Here is a 25,131-nt window from a genome sequence, read left to right as displayed (position 1 = left end):
CGTCTTAACGGTGGTTAAGGTCGGAACGACAGTAGGAGCTATTATAATTATGGTATAAGAAAAATACCTGTCATGCGCCTTGCACTGGAGTGGAGGGAAGTCAAACCTTAACTGCGAACTCCTCTATGTTCTTCTGATTAATTTCGTTGCGGGTCCAATGACAGTTTAACTTTCTCCCGGGACAAACTTGACCTTCACTGGTTGGGTTTTATTGGCGGTCAAGTTGTACATAGATCCTGGCTACATAGGAGTTGCACGGTGGGAACGAGAGTCGGGAATGGTCCCATATAAGAAAAATAGTAAATAAATGACGAAGAGTTCACGATGTCAATGTGATATTAAAGATAAATATCTACTTTGTTGTATAATTAATAGATCGCGGTTGTAGCGTCGCTGCTACAGTAGACTTTATGCGACTAGAAGAATTATTTAACTGGACTGTACTGCGTTTTTGTCGCTACAAAAAGTTGCAGTGTTTATAGCGCTTAAATCTTCGTCATTCCTCAGATAAAATGCCGGATCTACATTATATTTCTGAATAATACTGACTTATCTATTCCTGAACTTCTTAAACATATCGTCGTATATTTTTATCTTCGCTTCAGCTGGACCACGATACTTTATCAGCAAATGAGTTTTTAAACTGTTTAATATAAATTGGGTTTTATTTGCCAGTTATGCAAGCTGCATAATTTGGTTCATTCCACCTGCATAATACGGTGAATTGCATTTTTATTAGCGCGTTATTAAGTGATAATATCGTCTACAAGTTCTTTAACAGACTCCCAACCCAACATTATTTGTTTACTAGTTTCTCTTCTCTCCTCATCTGCCTCTCAATATACAGGGTGGCCAGGGAATTGACATTCAAAGCCAAAATTTAAATTCCTTACATAAAGGTGTATCTAAATCACCCCTATGTATGTTCTATGATTTTGCTTAGTTTAGGTTAGTAGAGTGAGAAAAAAATTTAAAACGAACCATAGGTGACAGTTAAGGATAAATCACAAAATTAACTCAATCTCCTAAACTAAGCAAAATCGTACAACATACATGGGGGTGATTTAGTTAGATACACCTTGATGTAAGGAATCTAAATTTTAGCTTTGAACGTCAACTCCCTGGCCACCCTGTATTTAGAGATGCAAATGATAATGAAAATTGCACGCCCTTTGTACCATCTGCTCTTAAAATATGATGACAACCCCATTTCTGTGTAAAGGCCTAAAACACGTATTTTAGTATTTTAAACACCAATATTATATCGGTGCCTTATGAACTAAGGACTGTGTCAGTGTCGCTGAACAACAGACCCGAAACCAGGCCTGGCTCACTCCGCGCGGTACATCCGATAATTACCTACAGCGAAGCGCCCCGCCGGCGGGTATTATATCAGTCGAGTGTCACGCGCGCGCTCGTCAGGACGGCTGGCGTGCGTTGTAGTATGATTATAATTCTATGATCGAAGTATTATTTAAAAATGGACATAAAGAGAAAGAAATATTGTGCGGCGTTCGGGTGTTTAAATTCGAAAAGTAATTACCGGATTTGTCTTTTTTTTCGCTTCCCAAAGATGCTGAAAGGTATGTTGGCAACCTAACCTACCATGACTACTGCTCAGAATGCGTTCGTTCGTTTCAGCCAAATGACGTCCACTGCTGGACAAAGGCCTCTCCCAAGGTTTACCATAATGAATGCATACTTACCTACATACGTACCTCATTACAAATAAGTAAATTAATTATTTTTTCACTAGACAGCAACCCTAACAGCGTAAGAAGAGTTCAGAGGCACGCGATAGAAAGAGACAAAACTTGTAGGTGAATAAAATTGTAGGTACGTAGTGCTGTTCGAGCTGAATTCCACTGTATCGCGTCGTAGCAAGACTCGCATTTATTTAAATCGTCTTGCGGAGTAATCCTTCTGTACCTGTACTATTACTTATTCTGTGCCGAAACTACGTAAACTTCCTTGCAGACTCAAAAACCTATGATGAATACTCAAGTCAATCGCAGGAATGAATCAATTTTCAGTTTATGTTCAAACTTCTCACAATACAGAGTGGAGCCCTGAGCAGGCTTGTATAAAATTTAGGGCCTCGTTCACCATCTCTAGTAGAGTGTCAAGTAGGCTACTCATTGCTTAAAGTCACGGGTAGCAAGGAAACCATGACACTGACAAGCCTTTGACGCTAAAATTCTTTCTTTTACATGCCAAATTGTGTTAATCAGGAAGTAACTACTAAGGACTTTACTCAGAGAACGTAAAAGAGGCACTAAGGCTGGGTTGCACGTTGCACCATCTTTAACTCATACTTTAACAAACGTCAAAAATCTGTCAAACTCCATACAAACCGGTTATCGTTATAGTTACGGTAGTTACGGTCAAAGTTAGATGGTGAAAAGGTAAAAAGATAACTGTAAGTTAAACTATCCAACTGTTTACCTTCCTATATCCGTAAAACCTGACCTTTAAACGCCATGTAGAAAAACCTTTTTTACGCAACTCTTGCGCACCTCCATAATCTGTAGGCAAACAGCGTGTGCACACTAGATATAGCAGACAAGGTTGGACTAGTTCCTATACAAATATACTGAAGCCTTGACTAGATAAAGACTTCTCCAAATATGGGGTTTATTTGTTTAGTTCTAGAAGAAAACAAAATAAAATAAGTGGGCAGTTACTTGACATGTTTGAACTACGTCACTGACAATCAGAAAATTAAATTCATATCTCTAGTTCCATACATACAATGGACCTAAGCAGAAAGCAAGGTGTATCATCATTTCATCATTTACGGGACTATACCCACCTCTCGTTCCCACCGCTGCAACTCCTGTGTAGCCAGGATTTACAGCTTGACCGCCAATAAAAAACCCAACCATTTAGTCAGGTCATTTATGCCCGTTATCACCATCAATCCTTAATTTTTAAGTGACCCCTATGAAAAGAAAATTCCTGTTATGTTACCATAGGTGTCACTTAAAAATTAGGGACTCTCTTATTTACTACAAATAAAGAACGGTGTATCATTTGTTAAAAATCAACAATTTAGAACCTATTGTCTACCTCAATATGAATCGAATGCCTATTAAAAATTTAGCGTTCAAACTAATTTATAATGAAAATACTGAAAGTTACTACCAGCTATTTGATGGCCATTGTCCGCTGCCGAAAACTGTCACTTGGAATGACAGATGTCACATCTGGATCTATCAAAGATGGCCGCGCGTACCCTGGTTTCACGTCTAATATTGTTGATGCGAGATGTCATTGCAAACGATTGTGAAATAAAAGAGCAGTGATGATGGTGATTAATCTATATATATAAAAATGAAACCCGTTTCGCGTTGTCACGGCATCACGTGTGAACGGCTGAACCGATTTCGATAATTCTTTTTTTTAAATGTTTGTGGAAGTCCAAGGATGGTTCTTACGGAAAAAAATATTAAGAAAATCTCTACGCTAAGGCGGTACGAAGTTCGCCGGGTCAGCTAGTGATGAATATAAACATTTTTGTATTAAAGAACAGACTATATTTTAAAAGTTAAAGGAGGAAAGGATCTACTACAAGTAGATAAGACAGCACAGTTAATGCGAAATGTTATTATCTTGTCTGTTAGGTACACTCGATTTTGATTAATTTTAGTATTTTGAGTCTAGTGATAAATGACAACTATCAGACCGTATAATTTTTGTCTAAAACACATCATAAAGCGGTTTAAAATATTAATAAGCTATAATAATTTTATCAAGTGGTTAACTTTCTGCCAATCTGAAAACGTCAAAATTCCGCGGGGTCAAAGCCAGTTTACATGTAACCTCACGGAAGGCTAAAAAAAGTAAAAACGGCTATCCCACACCAAGGTCACCACAACCAGTCCGGTAACTGTACGCATCCTTGCGCGGACGCAAGGACGGCCGCCATCTTGGAGCGACCTTGCGGGGGAAACTGGTTCCTATGACGTGTGAGTTGAAGGCTGAAGTTCGTAATGTGGAACGTTTATTTTAGGGTTCACTTGTATTCTTGTATATCACTGGGATTCGCTTCCTGCTGATGTCTTTCCCGAAAACTATAATCCGGGCCTTTTCAAGGCGTGAGTGAATAGGCACTACAGGGCAGATATGTACTATCCTAGACTGCATCTCACTTAACACCAGGTGCGATTGCGAGCAAATAGCTGCCTCTTTAAGCATAAAAAATACTGCAATTTGGTAGTTAATACTAAAAGGCAATTGACATAGTTTTGACTAGCTATCAAAACGCAGCAATATGAGATTTTGTGTATCAATAAAATTCGGAGTTACTTTTTCGTCAATCTAATCGACGTAGCCTGGTTTGCACCACCTTACTTTAACAAACGTCAAAAGCACGGTAATACTATCTATACAGTATTCCAAGCAACTCGGCCATATTTTTGAAATAAATGTCAACAGCATGGTAACACATATTCAGGAATTTGGTATTCATAGGGGTCACTTAAAAATTAGGGATTGATGGTGAAAACGGGCATTAAACCTTTAGAGAGATGCCACACGAGCGTTGACGTTGCGGTGCGTCGCCGCGCCCCCAAGAGCTGGTCAGTAGTTAGTACTCATTTCCCCTTGTTCCCTAGGCTCTTGTTCATGTGGCGTCATGGCTATCCAAAAAATAGAACCTAAGCGAGTCCAGTTCTCTGACTACCTTCACTAAATGTGCTGTTTCCTTGTCCACAGATCAAGTTGGAGAGCGTGTTGGGGCTGACAGTCGGCAGCAATGCGGCGCTCGACTGCGACCCCAACACCGAGGTGGTGGCTTATCCTGCAGGGTAAGTGGTCTTTGTTAATCTTCTTCTTATCGTGTCGACAACAAACCTACACAGTGTCAGCCCAGAACTCCGCTACAAGAGTGGCGTTGTCAGCAGCATTCATTAAATCCTCCTGCGTGCAATTACTCGGGCACTCAGGGCACGACATGTGCTTCATCGACTGGGGAACAAAATCGCACCTGCACTCCATGTTTGAGCCATCCAAGAATCCTCACCTGACCAGATTGTCCTTACCACTGCCAATGGGCAGGGGAGATCTGTCGCGCCATAATTTGCATCTCTCTTTTGACCTGTACCTAATATCTGTTAACTCATGCCTTAATATTGAACGGATTTAAAATAATCTAGAAGTTTTTTCGAATCTTCAAATATTCGGGAACATTGACGTCAGCAGGGACTTCCAGTCCTTGGTTTTATGAGATTTAACGCGCGCGTACGGGTGACTTCGTCACCGTGACAGTATGTCTTATCCTCTAAAGAGAAGGTCATCAATATGTCACGGTGACAAAAAGTCACATGTAGTGCGCGCATAACCTTAAACTCAAATGCAGCAGTGTGGATATACCTTTAATCGGAAATGACGTTGCGGGATGGGATGATACGACACGTTTTACGGTGAGCGGGTCGAATTCAACCAATTTAACGCTCGCGGCCGCGCCCAATGGCCCGTGAATTTGATAACCTGCAAATTGCGGTAACATATCTTAAGAAGGTTGGATGGAAATATAGTTAAGGTTAAAGGTTGAGCTGATGTTTTGGCGAAAACTTTCGATGAAATAGAAGGGATGATCCTTTGGTTTTATGCACAAATTATTTGGTAGCGACATAAAAACATATAACGCCCATTACAATGGGACCTCACTCTACAATCTGCATGTCATGACTACGGTGATGAAGGCCACGACTCTACCATTAATACCGTAGTATAATAATGACTGAGTATTGAGTGTGCATTACTTATGAGAAATGAGTCACGGTTTTTCTTTCGCAATTATTTTCTTTAAGTAAATAGGAAATGTCTGCTCAAGTGAAGTAATTAAAGTATTTCAAGTCCATTCGTTCGTAGAGTTTATAATATGAGATAGGTCTAGGAACTTAATGAGTACAGAATAATACCTAATACGAGAAATGGAAAATAAATTAATAATTCAGAAGTTAGAAAATATGTGTATTTTACTAGCGTGTATAACCAGACGAAGTCGCGGTTATTAGCTAGTACATACACAGGGAAATAATTTAGGAAATTGCCGGGCCTCGGATACTTTACCAAATTGCTTTACAGATGCGTATCTTAAGATTAATATTAAGTAAAAGTTCTTTAATATTCCTTGGGGAGGTTTTGGAAAGTTGTAAAAGTTAATGCGGACTTTTTCTTTGGATGTGAAAAAGTTTTATTGGGCAACTAAAAAAAAAGATGGAGGTTCAGGTTGTATTTTCTTGTTTGTTTCTTTAGAACTCTGTTATTTACTTATTGATTTGGAAAATAATAATTGGATATAGCTATACCAATTGCATAAGCAGCTGCTTATGGTCCAATTTAAATGTTATTTTATTTTAACAACCCTCTTTCTGTGACAGTCGGGTAAAAATCAGTTAAATAGGTGGGATTTTAAAATGATATTGGTTAAAATAGAGAAACACGGGTCTCACTCTCAACTCAACGCGACATTTTTTATACGAGATCCTACTAATATTATAAATGCGAAAGTTTGTATGTATGTCTGGATGTTTGTTACTCTTGCACGCAAAAACTACTGAACGGATTTTGATGTATTTTGTTTATAACCCAGAATAACATATAGGCTATAATTTATGTCAATCTGTGACAAACTAAATTTCACGCGGGTGAAGCCGCGGGCAAAAGCTAGTACATAAAAATATGTACTCGGCTTGACCTTTCGGCTGCTATGCTAGCGTTGAGACCCGTGTTTAGTTACCAAACTAATTTGAAACCATTCAAATCAAAATAATTGGAAAAAAGTTCATCCAAGAAATAATTTGCGCGTTTTGATGCTTTTTGTGATTTTCGTCCAATTTCAGTCTGTATATTTCAGAAAAAATTAAAGTGATATAAGTGATTTAATCAATTTTGAGTTCAAGCAAACTTTTTCCATGTTTTTAGACCTAAAGATAAGGCCACAAGGTTCAAATTGACACGGTGATACCGCGACCGGTTAAACTTTGAACTTTGCGCCCAATTACAGTTAGGGGTGAAGGTCTTACCTTCGCGATAAAGTTTATCGTATAAACGATTCCTATTTTCGTAGTAGATCTTATCCCGCTATAATATATTTAAAGTGGAAAAGAAGCCGAGTTTTCGCCTATAAAACATTTTATTTTTCCTTCCTTTACAATGCTCGACTAGGCCAATATTTCCAATTTTCCATCAGGTGAGATTCATTCAAGCTTAGAGTTTCCCTGTTGTGGTTAAAAGACTGGTTCATCTTTTCAGTCAATGGCAGTTCAATGCAAGACTCCCCCAAGAAGTCACAAAGCACGATTTGTCTTTTTTTATCCACGAGGAAGCTCTTGGCCTATATCTCACCTGATGGTAAGTGATGATCAGGCCGAATGTAGAAGCGAGCTTCACCGGAATCCTCAACCACGGAGGAACTGGCTATCTTACCTCTAACTGCCGGAACACAACAATGCTGTTAACATTGTTGTTATGGCGACAGACTTAGGTAAGATGGATGGTGAAGCTAGCCAAGCGGACTTAGAACAAGCCCTGCCACTAACCAAACCGAACATAAAAATCTGCCCCCACTGGGAATCGAACTTACCACTAGACTAAAGGAGCTAGCTAGGGAATAATTTGGAACTTTGTAATTTATTCAAAAGGAAATTATTGTTGAAAGCTTTTTGAGAAACAGATACTTCACGGAAGAACTCTCCAGAGCCTTCGCAAATTAATCCTGTCATTAAAACAGAATTCGTTCGAGAAAATTTTCATGACAATGATTGTGTCAACGACCGCTCGGCATTGTGACATTGACAAAATGGCTTCCGGTTCGCGTAGCAAGTAGCGGTGGTGGCGGTGGTCGAATTTTGCATTTTCAAGTTCATGGAACTACTTCTAAGGCTGCGTTTCCACCAGAGATGTGCGAGGATATAAATGTAAATGAAACGATTTATTGGTTCTTTACAAACACATCCCACGCTACGCATCCTTGCACATCTCTGGTGGAAACGCAGCCTTAAACTCGTGTAATCAAACGCAACATGCCATATCATTTCCATTGACTCATATCGTGACCATTTTCTCGACCAGCACCTTAAGAGAAATGGTGGTAGCTGAAAACCAGCGCTGTCTAGGGCAGGTAGTCCTTGGCGGCACATGCTGAGCCACCTCCATTTGCTTTTTCTTTTAGCATAAGTTATTTTAAGCTTATAATGTAATTTTGTTTCTTGTAATTCCTTTTATGTTTAAAAAGCAATAAACGTTTTTATTATTATTATTATTATTATTATTATATCTTATTATGTCAATATTCTCACCTGACAAGGATTTGGAGACCGCCGTCTTAGCATGTTCTGATCATTTAAAAAAGCTATGGTTCTAAAAAGGTGCCAGAAACAGCACTTTTCTGACTGGCTAGTTGCAGATCTCCATCTTGGACTCTTTTAAATAAAAAGTTTTAAGCAGGACATCACTCGTAAATGTTGGCATTTAACATCTTTGTACCAACTTTCTGTTATCCAATTTTCTGTGTTCAGCCAGCCCTGCCCAAAACGTCGTATTTGAAAATACCATAAAGTAAGAAGCAGCTCGATTCCAACTTTGGTATGATTGTCTCCATCAGGTGAGATGCTGGCCAAGAACTTCTCCGTTGTAGGTAGTAATAAAAATATACTAGGGATGTTGCCTGGGTCAAAAAGCAAGAGTTTTAATTAGTCCGTCAGTTAACTTATCAAAAAATACTCTACACGTATTTTTCACTTTTTCAAACTAATGAAAAATTTAAGGGATAAAGCGCCCCAAAGTTCATAAGAAGAGGCCCGTGACGTCAACGCTTGCTTAAAAATGCCGCACGTTGTGACGTCGTGCGCAACTTCAACGCACCATAACTATGTAATTATTTGTTAGATTGACAAATAAAAATATACGTGTCCAATATTTTTTGATATTAAACATTACGGACTAAAAAAATTTTTTTAGGCAACTAGCTTATTCTTGGGGTTTTCCTGTCAGTTACTGTTACTGCACATTAGCGAAGTTCCCAACTCTTTTCCCTTTTCCTCGGTCGCACCATCACCTGCCAATGCGCAGATCGGAAGTGATGACGTCACAATGGCCGGTCGTCGACCCCTGCGGTCGGGCCATTCATTCGGACACCGTTCCGTCTCGCGTGGCATGAATGAAGATTTGACAGTGACGTCACATGCGACGTGACGATGCGCATTTGTCAAGACTATCGGTCTTTCTGATTAATTTCGTTGCGGGTCCAATGACAGTTTAACTTTCCCCCGGGACAAACTTGGCCTTCACTGGTTGGGTTATTGGCGGTCAAGCTGTAGATCCTGGCTATACAGGAGTAGTAGCCTCGCTTAAGACCATCGGCCAATTATTTAAATTTGTGCTTTTACATTGTTTACAATTCAAAATGAAGGCAGAAACACAGCAGGTACTAGCTAAATAAAAGTTTTACACAATTCCATTAAAGGTTCTCGTAATAAATTTCCCCAAACACATTAAAATAATTAAAAACCATCTTTCTCTGAATTACCTGGAATAAACGACGAAAATTCATAACAAGCTATTAAAGTTGGTGTATAAATAAAAAAATAACATTATTCATCGTGTTTAGGTGTTTAATAACGCCCAAGGGCGAGGGAATGGACTTCACCATGGAGAGGTGACTTGGTCATGGGGTTCCGTACCCATAGTATTTTTTTTAATTCTCGAAGTTTAAATTCCTACCATGCAAACGCCCGTGTTCACAAACATTACTATGAGGTCTCACAGTGCGCGTGGACGCACAGGGTGACAATGACAAACGAACGAATCACAGAGCTCTATTCAACACTGTACGTTCGATTTGCTGCTTCACTTAAGCAAGCATCGTTTGTGAATACGGGCGAAAAAGCTGTTGCAATTGAAAGAAAGAAAGAAATAAATGTTTATTTAGTACCAACATAAAACAATAATGCTACTTATTCTTCATGGCCACTAGTATTCTTGAACTACAGAATCAATCCTTTTTCATCGGACAAGGTTTTTTAAAATTACAAGAAAGCTTGTAGAGTCAGCGCCAAATAGTTCATGACATCCAAAGTGGCCAAAAGTTGAGAACACAACCTTATTCCAATTGTAACAAAGACGTGTTGCGAACTTTTTGGCTACTTTGGGTGTCAAGAACTATTTGACACTACAGTAAAGTTTTAGTGCTATAATGGTAAATAAGTCTAAAGAAATTTCAAACTTATACCATCACTCAGATTTTTCCCTAAAGACAACTGGAATATGTGACGACGAGAACGATAGATTTTTTATGACCATTTATTTATTAATCACATCAAATTGCCTATTCATTGCCGTTCTCACATTTCCCCACGGAACCCCAACACGAATGATATACAACGACGAACCCACGGGTGCGGTTTGGCTGCACCCCCAATCGATACTAGACGCCCGCCCGGCTTTCCGCGGGGTAGCTTTAAAGCCTATAATGCTATTGGTGCAAGTACACTATTGTCGAGACGTTATAGTGTGAACACCATCTCGGTAACTTTTTCCCGTGCTAGCCCATACTTCGGTGTGCGATCTAGCGCTTCGTCTCGATCAACTTTCCGTGTGTACTTGTGCCATTATGCATGATTCAGACACAGCGATTTTCGCGCGGTTGCTGGACAGTTTTAAAAACTAAAAACTCTTAAACTCATTTATTTATGCAAGTAGGCTTTTAAATAACACTTTTACACGTCCCAGTATTAACCCTACCACTGCTTCAGGACAATAAATGGGCCAGTGCTGAGAAAAGCAGCGCAAAAAACTCAGCCACTACTTTCGTACTTGCATTAAATCATAACCGCATGGTTACTCAGTGCCTCGTCAATGAGAATCACCTAGAAACTGCGCGGTTATCGCACATCTTAACCAGGCCTTAGCGGAGGTCTTATTTCCTGGCTTCCGTACTGACATAGTTGACTTCAGTTTGGTTTCTCTTTCTCTGTTGGGGCACACGGAACCCCAACTCGAATGATAATACAGGTCATAGCATACTTATCAACTCGGAAAGGGATCAATCATCGCCTTTTGCGCGCTGTCAACCGCGAGTCGAAGCGTTTACGTTACATTGCGGATAAGTGTACGTTGCAGTATGGAGTTTCATACAAAGAATACTGACCGTTACGATCCCTTTCCGGGCTGATAAGTGTGCTGCGTCCTTACAGCTGTGAAAAGCGGGTGCGGTCTGGGTACACCCCCAATCGATACTAGACGCCCGCCCGGCTTTACGCGGGGTAGTTTTAAACTAATTTGTTTAGCGATCGCCTCCGTGCAGTTGCAGACATAATAGACTTCAATTTGGCTTCTCTTTCTCTCTTTAGTTGTCTCTTTCTAGTTAGAAATGATCGATTTGTGATCTCCGAAGGATAAAATTCCCCGCAGACCATACAGAATTTTTGTCGGCCGATAGTTTTATTGACTTTCAATATGTATGAGGAATCGGCCGATATCAAACACATAGTGGCTGAGTTTCTTGCGCTGCTTCTTCTCAGCACTGGCCCATTTATTGTCCTGAAGCAGTGGTAGGGTTAATACTGGGACGTGTAAAAGTATTTTTTAAAAGCCTAGTTGCATAAATAAATGAGTTTTACACAATAATACTTCTGATTTTAATGCTTCCAGAATACGAACGAAAATTTTCTTCGTTCATACACATAAACGATGCAATGATATTAATATTACTAGTATATTTAAGTACAAGAAAGTCCGGATTTTTTTTTACAAATGTCAGGAATTTCCTCCAGGATTTTTATTTTTTGATCTGGGAACCCTAACTGTACCTCTTTTCGCAACTTCCTGTCTGCAGCATCCTGCAACAAAAAAGTGTCTGCAGGTTCCTTGTACCTTCATTGGTTCGAATCGATATGAACTGCGCTGGCGTAAACTTGCAATTAGTTTTCCAAGATCTTTACTTAATGATTACTTTTATTTTATAGGTACCTACTTCCAAGAGGTCACTGAATCGATTTTATTGTGAACAATCATCCCATTTATCTTATCAATTAAAAATATTTATTCCGTACTAGCTTTCCGCCTGCGACTTCGCCCGCGTGGAATTTTGTCTGTCATAGAAAAGCTATATCGCGCGCGTCCCTGTTTCAAAAACCGGGATAAAACTATCTTATGTCCTTTCGCGAGACTCAAACTATCCTATGTCCTTTCCCGGGACTCAAACTATCTCTATGCCAAGCCAAACATCAAAATCGGTTCAATGGTTTAGGCGTGAAAGCAAGACAGACAGAGTTACTTTCGCATTTATAATCCCAACTAGTATAATATTATAAATGCGAAAGTAACTCTGTCTGTCTGTCTGTCTGTTACGCTTTCCCGCTTAAACCTCGCAACCGATTTTGATGAAATTTGGCATAGAGATAGTTTGAGTCCCGGGAAAGAACATAGGATAGTTTTTATCCCGGTTTTTGAAACAGGGACGCGCGCGATAAAGTTTTTCTGTGACAGACAAAATTCCACGCGGGCGAAGCCGCGGGCGGAAAGCTAGTATTAGTATAAATTTACAAACGATGCTTGCTTAAGTGAAGCAGCAAATCGAACGCACATCGTTGAATAGAGCTCTGTGATGGGTTCGTGTGTCACCCTGTGCGTCCACGCGCACTGTGAGACCTTATAATAATGTTTGTGAATACGGGCGTAAGCACATCCAAATTCAATCTACAATCACATTGCGTGCTTACTCCCTTTTTTTAAGTCGGTTAAAAAGGCAGTTTCTATTTATAATTTTATAACATTGGTTGCGTTCAAATATGTGTAACAGCTCTGAAAGTAGCTTATACTGATATTAATTTGAATTTAAAGTAATCAATAACATAATAATGTATTTATCTAATGTAATAAAAATATACTGAAACAATCTAATTTCTTAAAATTTTACTTTGCAATTAAATAACAATTTTCCGGTTATTTACTTTATTGAAATATTTTTATTCTGTTTCCTTTACTAAGGAAATAATCAGCTGTTGAATAAATATTTAATTTCACTAATAAATAATGTATAACACTAAATTATTATAAGTTTCCACGAGCTGTTTGTTTATACAGAAATTATAACGAGACAGAAGTGCGATTGAAATGAATGAAATAGGTAAAGTGCGAGTCGGGTATAGGGTTGCCAGGTGTCAGGACATGTTTGGCTTTTTACGGTCTTGTCCGGCCAAATATTGGCTTGTCCGGCCTGTCCGGCTTTTGTTAGGCTTTTTATGTGGCTGCTGCACCAAGCTAAAGTCGAGAATATCAAGCGCACGCATCAGGATGTTAGGCAACCGATGATGGTAGTACTCACTCGTGAGTTATGACACTAATTGCCCCCTCGTGACATGTCCGGCTTATAGGGTAAAATGTCTGGCCAAATGAAGCACAGAGTCCGGCTTTTGTGTTTTTGGACCTGGCAACCCTAGTCGGGTATAATGTGTAATGTGTGCACTTTCATACATGCCCATACTGATCAACTGCCCGATTAAACTATCGACCGACGAAAAATCGATGGTCTGCGCATAGGCTTTGATTTTTTCAAGTTATTTATACTTTTCAAATGTATTTATTCTCAATAGTTGTAATTTTTCCAGGCAATAAATTGATTGCCCCATAAAATTACCGTTTGTTGTGCTTTTTCCCTATAAAATGATTGCCCCATCAAATTATAGTTACGCCATTCCCGTTCATTATTATAATAATATCCTGATTCCCTATGCGAGGGGGCAAAGCCCTACCCGTTGAGTCATACAACACAAAAGGGAACATGCAGGCCACACCTTAGTGTGAATGACCTTGTGAATCAGCAGTTTTGTATTTGTGACACTAAAATTTAAGTATACAAAGAGATTTTCGGGAAGGACATTGTAAAGAAAAAACATGATTGGTTATTTTTGACATGACATTGACAGATATGTCAAAATCCACCAATCATGCAGCATTTGGACCTCCCGTCTACGTATTGCCATCTGGCGGATTTTTCAATCGCGAAAACCCTCATTGCATGAGCACGACCCTCTCCAATTTACTAGAGTCAAATGGAAGATTTGGCCAACACTCCCTACGCTGGCCAGACCGATGGGATGGGAGGCCTGATGTTTGCTTATTTGTTCCTTACTCTTAGTACCTAGCTTCTTATGACATCCACGGGTGAGGGATTGACACTCTTTCAGTGGGATTCCCATTGGTAGTAATCTTATACTTGCCTGCATGCTGGAACCACTCGAGCAAAATTGATTCAATCAATGCTAAAAAACAGTCAACTAGTTAAAATTATGTGAGAAAGAAAATTAGGAAAAGAACTGAAGAGAAAAAGGCGAAATAAACTTTGTCCAACTCCGGAGGTCTTTGCTTCTAACGAACGAAAAAGAAAAAGATCTAATTGGACGTTATTAAACCATTTTTTCTCATCTCGACAGCTACATTCAGTTTAACGGAAAACCGTTCTTCGCTAAACCGTACTATTTATAACTCAATCGCCAGCCGTCAGACAATGACGCGTTTGTAATGACGAAAAAAACAATGTCACCGTAACGGGCACGACGTCATCAGTGCATTGACTCCGGCTAAGATGTGTCATTGTCACGGGACTATTCCCACCTCTCGTTCCCACCGCTGCAACTCCTGTGTAGCCAGGATCTAGCTTGATCACCAAAAAAATACAATCAACGGGATTATCTCCACTTCTCGTTCCCACCGCTGCAACCCCTGTGTAGCCAGGATCTACAGCTTGACCGCCAATAAAAATCCAATCAACGGGACTATTTCCACCTCTCGTTTCCATCGTTGCAACTCCTGTGTAGCCAGGATCTACATCTTGACCCCCAATAAAAACCCAACCAATGAAGATCAAGTTGGTCTCGGAGGAAAGTAAAACTGTCATTGGACCCGCAACGAAATTAATCAGTAGAACATAGCATAGGTGTTCGAAGTTATTGAAGTTTACTAGTGTACCTTAAAATAAATGTTTTACTTTACGAACTTCATCATCAGCCTTCAAATCACTCGTCATAGGAACCAAAGTTCATGGGTCCAGTGGACCCCTTAGACTCCTCGCAGACTTTAATCGATCGATATTATAGTTTGGTCGGTTTCTAATTTGTATGAGAAATCGGCCGATACCAAATCCATGTAATTTGCTTTCATACCATGTTCATAGTGATTAACAGCCCCCCAAACTATCGGCCGACAAAAATTCTGCCGTCTACAGGGTGTCTCTTGGGATGGTAGTTCCCTTTCCCTATTGTGGGTGTGACAGTGTTCTTGAACAATCTTTATTAAGATAATCATACATAAGTATTATAAATACGCAGCTTTACTAAACCTACAATTGACTGGCTATTGTTGAATCAACGTTTTCCAAGTGGAAATTTTCCATCGTCAATGGGTAGCGGTTCTGGCAACAGATTGGTGCAATGGTGTCATGGAGCACCTGGTTTTGTCACCCTTCAACGGCCAAGTCACACAACATTAACTATAATAATAAAGAAATCGCAGTAAGGAACCATAGACTTGGCACGATTTTGTCTAGATTTCATTACTTTTTAGAGATAAACAAGCAGCTCCATCGAGACTTGGCTAGTTTTTTACAGAATGTTTTTGGTGGGATACAATTTACAGAATAAATCTACATACTTATGATACTAATTGCACCCTAGATACGCCAATGGGTATATCCTTGTTGAACCCTCTAAGTAATCTAATTTAGGAGTGGGTTTAAAACAAGTCTCACAATGGATTTGACCTATAGTGTACGCTAGTTAACAAAAAATGCGGATCCCCTCATAGAATAATACATTTTATGCGTAATCAAAGCAAGTAAACGGACTCTACATTCGATTGTTTAAGCGACTACCGTACAGTACAGTATAACGTGGGCTGTATTGACAGTCGCATTAGATTAGAAGTACGATGCGGGTACTGTGGTGAGCGGAGCGGTAGGCGATTTGAAAAGCCTCAGCGATAAATCTCATAAAACACATTTTAATTTTGCAAGTAGGCTTTTAAAAGCCACTTTTACACGTCCTAGTATTAACTCTACCACTGCTTCGGGACAATAAATGTGTCAGTGCTGAGAAGAAGCAGCGCAAGAAACTCAGTCACTATTCATCATTATCATCATTTCAGCCATAGGACGTCCACTGCTGAAAATAGGCCACCCCCAATGTTTTCCATGACACTATTGTCAGCCTCTTTTTCAAGTTCAAGGGTTTACAGTCTTTAAAATATACAAAGTTATAAATATTAATTGGGCAGTTAAATATCCCAAACTTTTTTATTCTTTTTTATAATCATCGACTTATAAAGTAGCTCTTTTTCATTAAAGTACTTGTGCTTTAAAAGGTAGAGCCTAGCGCGAATTTTATGTACCTACTTTGACCTCCGTTCATCGCTCATCCTATCACCATAGCCTACCCAACTTGTTAGTATTCGCTGGGCATGGGACAGAGTCCCACGGCCCCATGGAACGCTCGGAAAACACCATACAAACACGTGCGGTGAAAGGCAGACGCTTATGGGGATTTTATGGTGTAGTTAACGTGGGGCTATCGGTTTTTGGATGTGTAAATGTTGTATCGAGTAGGGAAATCCTGATGGTTATGTTTATCTTGGTAATTGGGGCAGGGTATTGAGATCTAGTAGTTGACACTATAAACCAGGGGTGGCCAACTTGATTAGACATAAGATCTTGTTTACTAACGAAACCCTGGGCGATTTACCGCTTACATACTTCTTGAAATCTTAAATGAAACAGCATAGTTTAGTACACAATCATGTAGTATTTTTTACATTGCCACGATCGACTGGACTAATAGTCGCGATCGACCAGTTGGCCACCCCTGCTATAAACGAATAATATCAAGGCACAACTTTTACCTACATATACATGTAGATGTAAATTGATAAACATTAATTATTATATTCTAAAGTAACTCATAAAAATTATAGTCCAATAAATCCAATGAATTAGTTTTCAATTGACCGTAAAATATGATTTGTAGTACTTTTGAAAACATTAAATTGCAAGTTATTCGCAATATTTACATATACAAAAAATGCCCAAATTAAAATAACAACATAATAATTATTGGAGAAGAACTGTCTTTCAGCTCATATTCCCACGAACGAAAGTTTTGCCCGTATTCACAAACGATGCTTGCTTAAATGAAGCAGCAAATCGTACGCACAGCGTTGAATAGAGCTCTGTAATTGGTTCATGTGTCACTTTGTCCGTCCACGCGCACCGTGAGACCGCATAGTAATGTTTGTGATAAGGGCGTTAGTGTTTAATTTTAATAGAAGACCCTACCTTTAAACGCCTTTTTAATGTCTTCTCTCCAATCTTTCCAGATGCACAGTGGTCCTGTACAACGTCAGGAAGAACAGGCAGTCCCACGTCCTCAATGCATCAAGGAAGAGCGTCACTTGTGTCGCCTTCTCTCCCGATGGACGGTTCCTGGCTACGGGGGAATGCGGACACGCACCCGCCGTGCGGGTGTGGGATCTACAGGTAATTTAACGCCATCTGTTGGTGGGGAGTTAAAACAGGGGGACCGGAGATAGCGCCATCTATTGGTGAAAAACGAGAACGACGCTGCGGCGCTTATGCTCCGGAAACTGCGAAAGAGAGTCACGGGGGAGTGCGGCCATACGCGCCCGCTATGCGGGTGTGGGATCTACAGGTAATTTAACGCCATCTTTTGGTGGTGAGTTAAAACAGAGGGACCTGGGATAGTGCCATCTGTTGGTGAAAAGCGCGAAAAAGAGTCACGGGGGAGTGCGGCCATATAGTGGGTGTGGGATCTGCAGATAATTAATAAATTGTTAAGTTAGCGCCATCTGTCGGTGGTCACATATACTAAATGCTTTGCGGAAGAGCGTCACTTGTGTCGCCTTCTCTCCCGACGGAAGGTTCCTGACTACGGGGGAATGCGGACACGCGCCTGCTGTGCGGGTGTGGGATCTACAGGTAATTGTTGGAGTTAACGCCATCTATTAGTGGGTGGTTGGAACTTTAAGCCTAGTATAGCGCCAGCTGTCGGTGGTCGTATGTACTAAATGCTGGGAAAAGCGTCACGTGTGTCGCCTTCTCTCCCGATGGGAGGTTCCTGGCTACGGCGGAATGTGGACACGCACCCGCTGTGCGGGTGTGGGATCTACAGGTAAACGTTGATTTAACGCCATCTGTCGGTAACTAATAAATTGTTAAGTTAGCGCCGTCTGTTGGTGGGAAGTTAAAACAGAGATCTTGAAATCCTGAGATAGCGCTTAGCGCCATCTGTTGGTGAAAATCGAGAACGACGCTGCGGCGCTTATGCCCCGGAAACATTGCGAAAGAGAGTCACGGGGGAGTGCGGCCATACGCGCCCGCTGTGTGGGTGTGGGATCTACAGGTAATTTAACGCCATCTGTTGGTGGGGAGTTAAAACTGGGGGACCTGTGATAACGCCATCTGTTGGTGAAAAGCGAAAACGACGCTGCGGTCTGGAAAATTCGCGAAAAAGAGTCACGGGGGAGTGCGGCCATATAGTGGGTGTGGGATCTACAGATAATTAATAAATTGTTAAGTTAGCGCCATCTGTCGGTGGTCACATATACTAAATGCTGGGAAGAGCGTCACGTGTGTCGCGTTCTCTCCCGATGGAAGGTTCCTGGCTACGGGGGAATACGGACACGCGCCCGCTATGCGGGTGTGGGATCTACAGGTAAATAATAAAGTGTTAAGTTAACGCCATCTGTTGGTGGGAAGTTAAAACAGGGATCTTGAACTCCTGAGATAGCGCTTAGCGCTATCTGTTGGTGAAAATCGAGAACGACGGTGCGGAGCTTATGATCAGCTACATAGTGTTGTATCGTTTGCGGAAGAGGGTCACGTGTGTCGCCTGATCTTCCGATGGAAGGTTCCTAACGGGAGAACGCGGACACGGGTTCGGGTCTGCCGGTAAATATTGAGTTAACGCCCTCTATTGGTGGGAAGCGAGAACAGCAAAACGCAATTCAGTAAACTCCTATTACCATGAGTAAGCACCATCTATTGGTTAATATTGAGTACTAATTGTTTGTCATTTGCATTGCAGGATCCGACAGCGTCTGGTGCCGTACAAATAGGGGAATTCCCGGGTCACACGCATGGAGTCAGCTGTGTGGTAAATAATTCAATATATTTATAAATAATGGACAGTTTGTATGTATACTAGCACATCAAATTTCGGAGTAGCCGTTGTCATGTGCTTTCGACTGTACAGTTAGCTGTGTTGACTTCTTTAAGCTATCTTTTGATTAAAGATGATCTTAATTACATGCCGATGATGTTCAATAATTAAAAGCAAGATTTTATTAGGTGACGAATAATGTTCTTTAATTTGGTAATACTGCGATTGAAATTGCAATGGTGACTGTCACAGTTAACCACGACTTTGTCAAACTATTTTCATTGCATTTGCAATAGTATTTCTTTTACATTAAGGTACATTATTATAATTAAATCTATGATGGTTTAGCTAACCACGGCCTTGCCACCTGACTACTATAACGACAATTTCAACCATACTACTATAGTATCAAGATCTGTTCAATCACAATATTTTCTCCATTTCCAGGCGTTTTCCACGTCGTCCAAGTATCTAGTCTCGGTTGGGTCGCAGCACGACATGATCGTCAATGTGTGGGACTGGCGAGCCAACCTGAAACTGGCCAGTAATAAAGTGAGTATACCCTACTAATGTTATAAATGCGGAAGTAACTTCTGTATTGGCAGGGCACATAGTACGCAGAACTGACGGCCGATGGGGCAGCAAGGTTCTGGATTGGAGGCCACGTACCGGATAACGCAGCGCACCCACAAGGTGGACCGATGACCTGATAAAGGTAGCAGGAAGGCGTTGGACGCAGGCCGCTACCAACCGGTCAACATTGAAAACATTGGGGGAGGCCTATGTTGAATGTTCAGCAGTGGACGTCCTATGGCTGAAATGATGATGATGATGATGATGGTGAGGTATTTACATATGAAATAGGCTAGGTTCTTCAAAAATATATTTAGTCCGTCAATAAAACACGAAGATTTTTATCTGTTAATCAAACAAGTGAATCAAGAATAAAGAAGTTATGGTGCGTTGACATTCCGCGTGACGTCACGCCGTGCTACACTTTTTGCGTCACGAGTCTCTACTTTTGAGCTTTGGCGTGCTTTATCTCTGTCAATTTGGATAAACCGAAAAATATGTGTTAAAATATTGATAGATGTGTAAGAATATTCTTTCAATCAGTTTGTATTACCATTCCCATTCGTCCCGTGGATGTCGTAAGAGGCGACTAAGGAACAAATATGCGAACATCAGGCCTCCCCAACCCGTCTGGCCAGCGTGGGGAGTGTAGGACAAATCCTCCATTTGCCTCTGGTAAATTAGAAGAGAGGGTCATACTCCTGCAGTGGAGACTAAATGACCTGATGATAATTAACAAATCATTTTTTCTGTTTCAGGTGTCATCTCGCGTGAAGGCTGTCAGTTTTTCTGAGAGCGGCAACTATTTTGTTACCGTTGGCTTTAGGCATGTCAAGTTTTGGTATTTGGAGTACTCGAGAAGTGCTAAGGTGAGATACTTGACAGTTTAACATATTTTTAACCTTATACCCTTGTCTTAAGGTCCAAAAACAATGATAAGTTTAGACTTTATCCCCCTTATTAATAAAAAGTTACACCTAGGATGGACTCCGGATTAAAATGACATTTCCATACTAAATGACAATTTAAGCCAGAGTCCAACTAGATTGTAACTTTTATTAATAAGGGGGAGTGTGTTCGTTAAAGGGTTAACATTTTAACAGTCCATTTATTTATTTATTTAATTAAAATGCAAATGATTTATGTGACAATAGCCCAATGTTGTCGGTGTCAGGTCAGATCCGAGGAACGCGGGTTCGAATCCTGCCGCTGCTTAACTATTGTGGTGAACCCACTCGTAACACAAGCATATTTAGACCGCGAGGGGTTAACGGGTAAAAAAAATCGGGATGTGACATTTTTGGCACTTTCAAAACATTTTCTTAAGATGTTTTATTTAAAATTGTGAATTTATTAATTAATTTTGAATGACTTTACTTATAAAACTTTTTTTTACCTCATTTCCAGTTCAAAGAACCAGTGCCTCTTATGGGTCGGTCGGCCATCTTGGGAGAGCAGAAAGACAACGAGTTCTGCGACGTAGTCTGTGGTCGAGGAGCGGCTAGTGATAGCACGTATGCCATTACTAGAGGAGGGCTGCTGTGTGAATTTAACAGCAGGAGGTTGCTGGACAAGTGGGTGGAGCTTAGGGTGAGTTTTCTTTAGGAAATTGAACCTTATGTGTAATATTAGTAGGATAAATAACGGACAAAATGACAGACTGTGCTCTGGTGTGTACGAAGAGCTTTGGGTAAGTTCTGTGGAAGAATATGGACCTTATAGTAGACTAATTAGTGCATAAAGGTAAGGTTAGTAGAGGAAAATCGACCTTATTGTAGCCATATAGCGCATAAAATGCTATGAGATCAGGCTTGTGCCACTTATGGGTCGGTCCTCCATCTCAGGAGGAAAAAAATATGACGATAAAGGTGAAACAAACGTCCACCCATTAATAAACTTTCATAATAGTACTCTAAAATCTCATAAACCAAGTTTAACTTTCCCCCGGGACAAACTTGACCTTCACTGGTTGGGTTTTATTGGCGGTCAAGCTGTAGATCCTAGCTACACAGGAGGTGCAGCGTATCCCACATCTCGTGCTAGGAATATTCCCGTACAATACGACTGTCCTAGTACATCATCATCATCATCTCAGCCATAGGACGTCCACTGCTGAACATAGGCCTTCCCCAATGCTTTTCATGTTACCCGGTTGGTAGCGGCCTGCGTCCAGCGCTTTCCTGCTACCTTTATGATGTCGTCGGTCCACCTTGTGGTTGGACAATTGGACATCCCACGCTGCGTTTTCCGGTACCCGGCCTCCACTCCAGAACCTTGCTGCCCCATCGGCCATCAGTTCTGCGTACTATGTGCCCTGCCCTAATACTATAATGTTTTTATTCCCAGACGTCTTCAGCTAACTGCATGGCCATCGGTTCTAACTACATCTTCGTTGGATGCGCGGAAGGAATCGTGCGAGTTTTCGCGCCGGATTCACTGCGTTACGTCACCACGTTGCCCAGAACACATTACTTAGGCGTAGATGTCGCACAGGGAACAAATATCAGGTACTAATGTAGTTAGGGCACCCCAGGAATTTGGGCTACCGATTCGAAGTTGATAGTAGTCACTTAAGAGCTATGATTATAATCCACCCCTCCTCCCTAGAAATCGCTTTGAAGGAGCTAAGTCAATCTAACCTAAAAATCTGACTTACTCCTATTTTTGGTCAGTAGCGAGTAGTTTAGTTACTAAGGCCCGATTCGACCAAACTTTTATCCGAGAATAACTCCTGGTATAACTGACACATTGACTGTTACAGTATGGGAAATATTATTCTGAGATTAATATTTACTCTGGTTTGGTCGAATCCACCCTTATTGGATATACGATAGGACTAATGCTACAGATAAAGGAGTAAATATTCCTTTGTGTGACGAAGATATAGATGATTCACGCTGAACTGTCCCACCAAACTCAATGACAGGAAGGCGCCACCATCGTTCAACTATATGGTTTCCAACATGGCAAAAATAGGAACCAGCGATCTGGTATTGACGGTGGCGCCCCACTGTCAATGTCATGGATAGGACAGTTCAGTATTTTGGAACTATAGTATTAAATAAGCCTATTCCTTAATTGCGCCCACCAGCCGGTCGAATCGAGCCTTAAACCGATAACTGTTATCCTAATTATTACTATTAACCGACTGCGCATAACAAGTCAATGTTTCTATTCTAATCCACACTTCTCTATTCCAGTCATATGTTCAACCAGCCTCCCAACGCGCGGTATCCAGACGCGGTTGCTCTTACATACGACGAACGAAACCACAAACTAACGTGTGTGTACAACGACCACAGCTTGTATGTGTGGGACGTGAGAGATATCAAGCGGGTGAGTTGATTTTGGACCTTATTAAGTTGTGATAAAGTTGAAAAAATAAGATTAAGAGTCAGGTGACATTTTGTCAAAAGAATATGAACCGTATGTCCTTCGCATTAAGGTCGTATTTGAGTATTGTTGTAAGACACAGTATCCATTACGTATGACGAACGAAACCACAAACTAACGTGTGTGTACAACGACCACAGCTTGTATGTGTGGGACGTGAGAGATATCAAGTGGGTGAGTTGATTTTGGACTTTATTTACTTGTGATACAGTCCAAAAATGAGATTAAGAGTCAGGTGACATTTAGTCAATAGAATATGAACCATATGTCCTTAGCATTAAGGTCGTATTTGAGTATTGTTGTAAGACATAGTATCTATTACGTACGATAAACGAAACTACAAGTTGACGTGTGTGTACAACGACCACAGCTTGTATGTGTGGGACGTGAGACATATCAAGCGGGTGAGTTGATTTTGGACCTTATTTAGTTGTGATAAAGTTGAAAAAATAAGATTAAGAGTCAGGTGACATTTTGTCAAAAGAATATGAACCATATGTCCTTAGCATTAAGGTCGTATTTGAGTATTGTTGTAAGACACAGTATCTGTTACATACGACGAACGAAACCACAAACTAACGTGTGTATACAACGACCACAGCTTGTATGTGTGGGACGTGAGAGATATCAAGCGGGTGAGTTGATTTTGGACTTTATTTACTTGTGATAAAGTCGAAAAAATATGATTAAGAGTCAGGTGACTCGCGCAGAGTCACCCGGGTGGCATTTTGCGTCAAAAGAATATAAACCATAATAATTATGTCCTCTGCATTAGGCTCTTATTTGATCGATGCTACTAGAGTGTTGTGAAACGCAGTGAATTGAAACCAAAAGTTGAAGCCAAATAAACAATAGTTGAACTTGTAGATTTAACAACTTTTGTCAGTCTCCATTTTGCGGACAGGCAAAAAACCTCGCAGAGAGGTTTGGTTGCCATTAAAAATAAACTTTTTAACTTCATTATAATGTTTGCCCACAGGTGGGCAAGTCGCACAGCGCGCTCTACCACTCCGCGTGCATTTGGGGCGTGGACATGGCCGGCGGGACTCCCCACCCCCCCGGGACCTTCCTCACTTGTTCCAGCGACGATACAGTGCGTGCCTGGCGGCTACACCCGCCTCAGCCGCCGAATATTTACACCAATGTGAGTCTTATTGCCTTGTAAAGCCTGGTCCGTGAGCACGTAGAATCCCGTCCAATGACCCCAAGCTGCCCATCCTTGTCGCTCGCACGTAATTATGTTGCTTTCGCGCTCGCACACTCACTGCGGGCGCCCGTCGCACAGTCGCGACAGCAATATAATTACGCGCGAGCGATAAGGATGGGTAGCTTGGGGTCATTGGACGGGATTCTACGTGCTCACGAACCAGGCTTTACACCCGCCTCAGCCGCCGAATATTTATTTGAGTCTTATTGCCTTGGATATAGAGGTCATTGTTGAAGACAGCATGACTCTCGAGTCTTACTTCTAGTTTCGATAGGTATTGAAGTCCCCCATCGTTTGAGTTACGACGGTCCACCCCCCATTACACCCTGTGTCTTGAGCAACTTAACAGTTGGATTAGAGTGAAATTGGGACCTTCTTATGATTTTTTTAACGAGAAAGTTGACAATATATAGCCTGACCAGGAACATAAAAACCCTCGCCATGTTGCGGAAAATTAATGGTACTAATTTCTTTTACTGGCAACAGTAACGGAAAACTTCATTGACATGTCACCTTGCATGTCAATCTATTGCTGTCAAAGTGTAAACAAACTTTATTTTAAATGTGCGCAATTGATTTTGTGAATTAAATCTTTTTATAGTCGTGAAAGAAAAGTGGTTCACAATGTGTTAAAGTATTTGTCGAAGAGAAATACTAAGGGTTCGGACAATATTTTCATTGAATAATGTTTCCGACAAAGGTTGTCATACTTGTCATATTGACTGACATGTTTATCGTATAGTACAGTCAACTATGAAAATTAGCTGTGGTTTGTTTCAACTA

The 25,131-nt window shown here is 40.8% G+C and overlaps 1 protein-coding gene across 1 annotated transcript in view; it reads left to right on the top strand.

Annotated features, from left to right (window-relative positions):
- Positions 1-25,131, top strand: part of Wdr62 (WD repeat domain 62) — a 110,661-nt gene that overhangs the window by 43,591 nt on the left and 41,939 nt on the right. The window contains exons 2-10 of the mRNA XM_028317538.1: positions 4,717-4,808; positions 17,374-17,533; positions 19,101-19,169; positions 19,623-19,727; positions 20,507-20,617; positions 21,156-21,338; positions 22,095-22,255; positions 22,949-23,084; positions 24,121-24,285. Of these exons, the coding sequence (XP_028173339.1) occupies positions 4,717-4,808; positions 17,374-17,533; positions 19,101-19,169; positions 19,623-19,727; positions 20,507-20,617; positions 21,156-21,338; positions 22,095-22,255; positions 22,949-23,084; positions 24,121-24,285 (1,182 nt within the window). The remainder of the gene's footprint in view (positions 1-4,716; positions 4,809-17,373; positions 17,534-19,100; positions 19,170-19,622; positions 19,728-20,506; positions 20,618-21,155; positions 21,339-22,094; positions 22,256-22,948; positions 23,085-24,120; positions 24,286-25,131) is intronic.

Source organism: Ostrinia furnacalis, unplaced genomic scaffold, assembly GCF_004193835.3.
Source record: "Ostrinia furnacalis isolate ACB-3 unplaced genomic scaffold, ASM419383v2 OfSCF6292, whole genome shotgun sequence".
NCBI lineage: Eukaryota > Metazoa > Arthropoda > Insecta > Lepidoptera > Crambidae > Ostrinia > Ostrinia furnacalis.
This window is presented reverse-complemented; position numbering and strand designations above follow the sequence as displayed.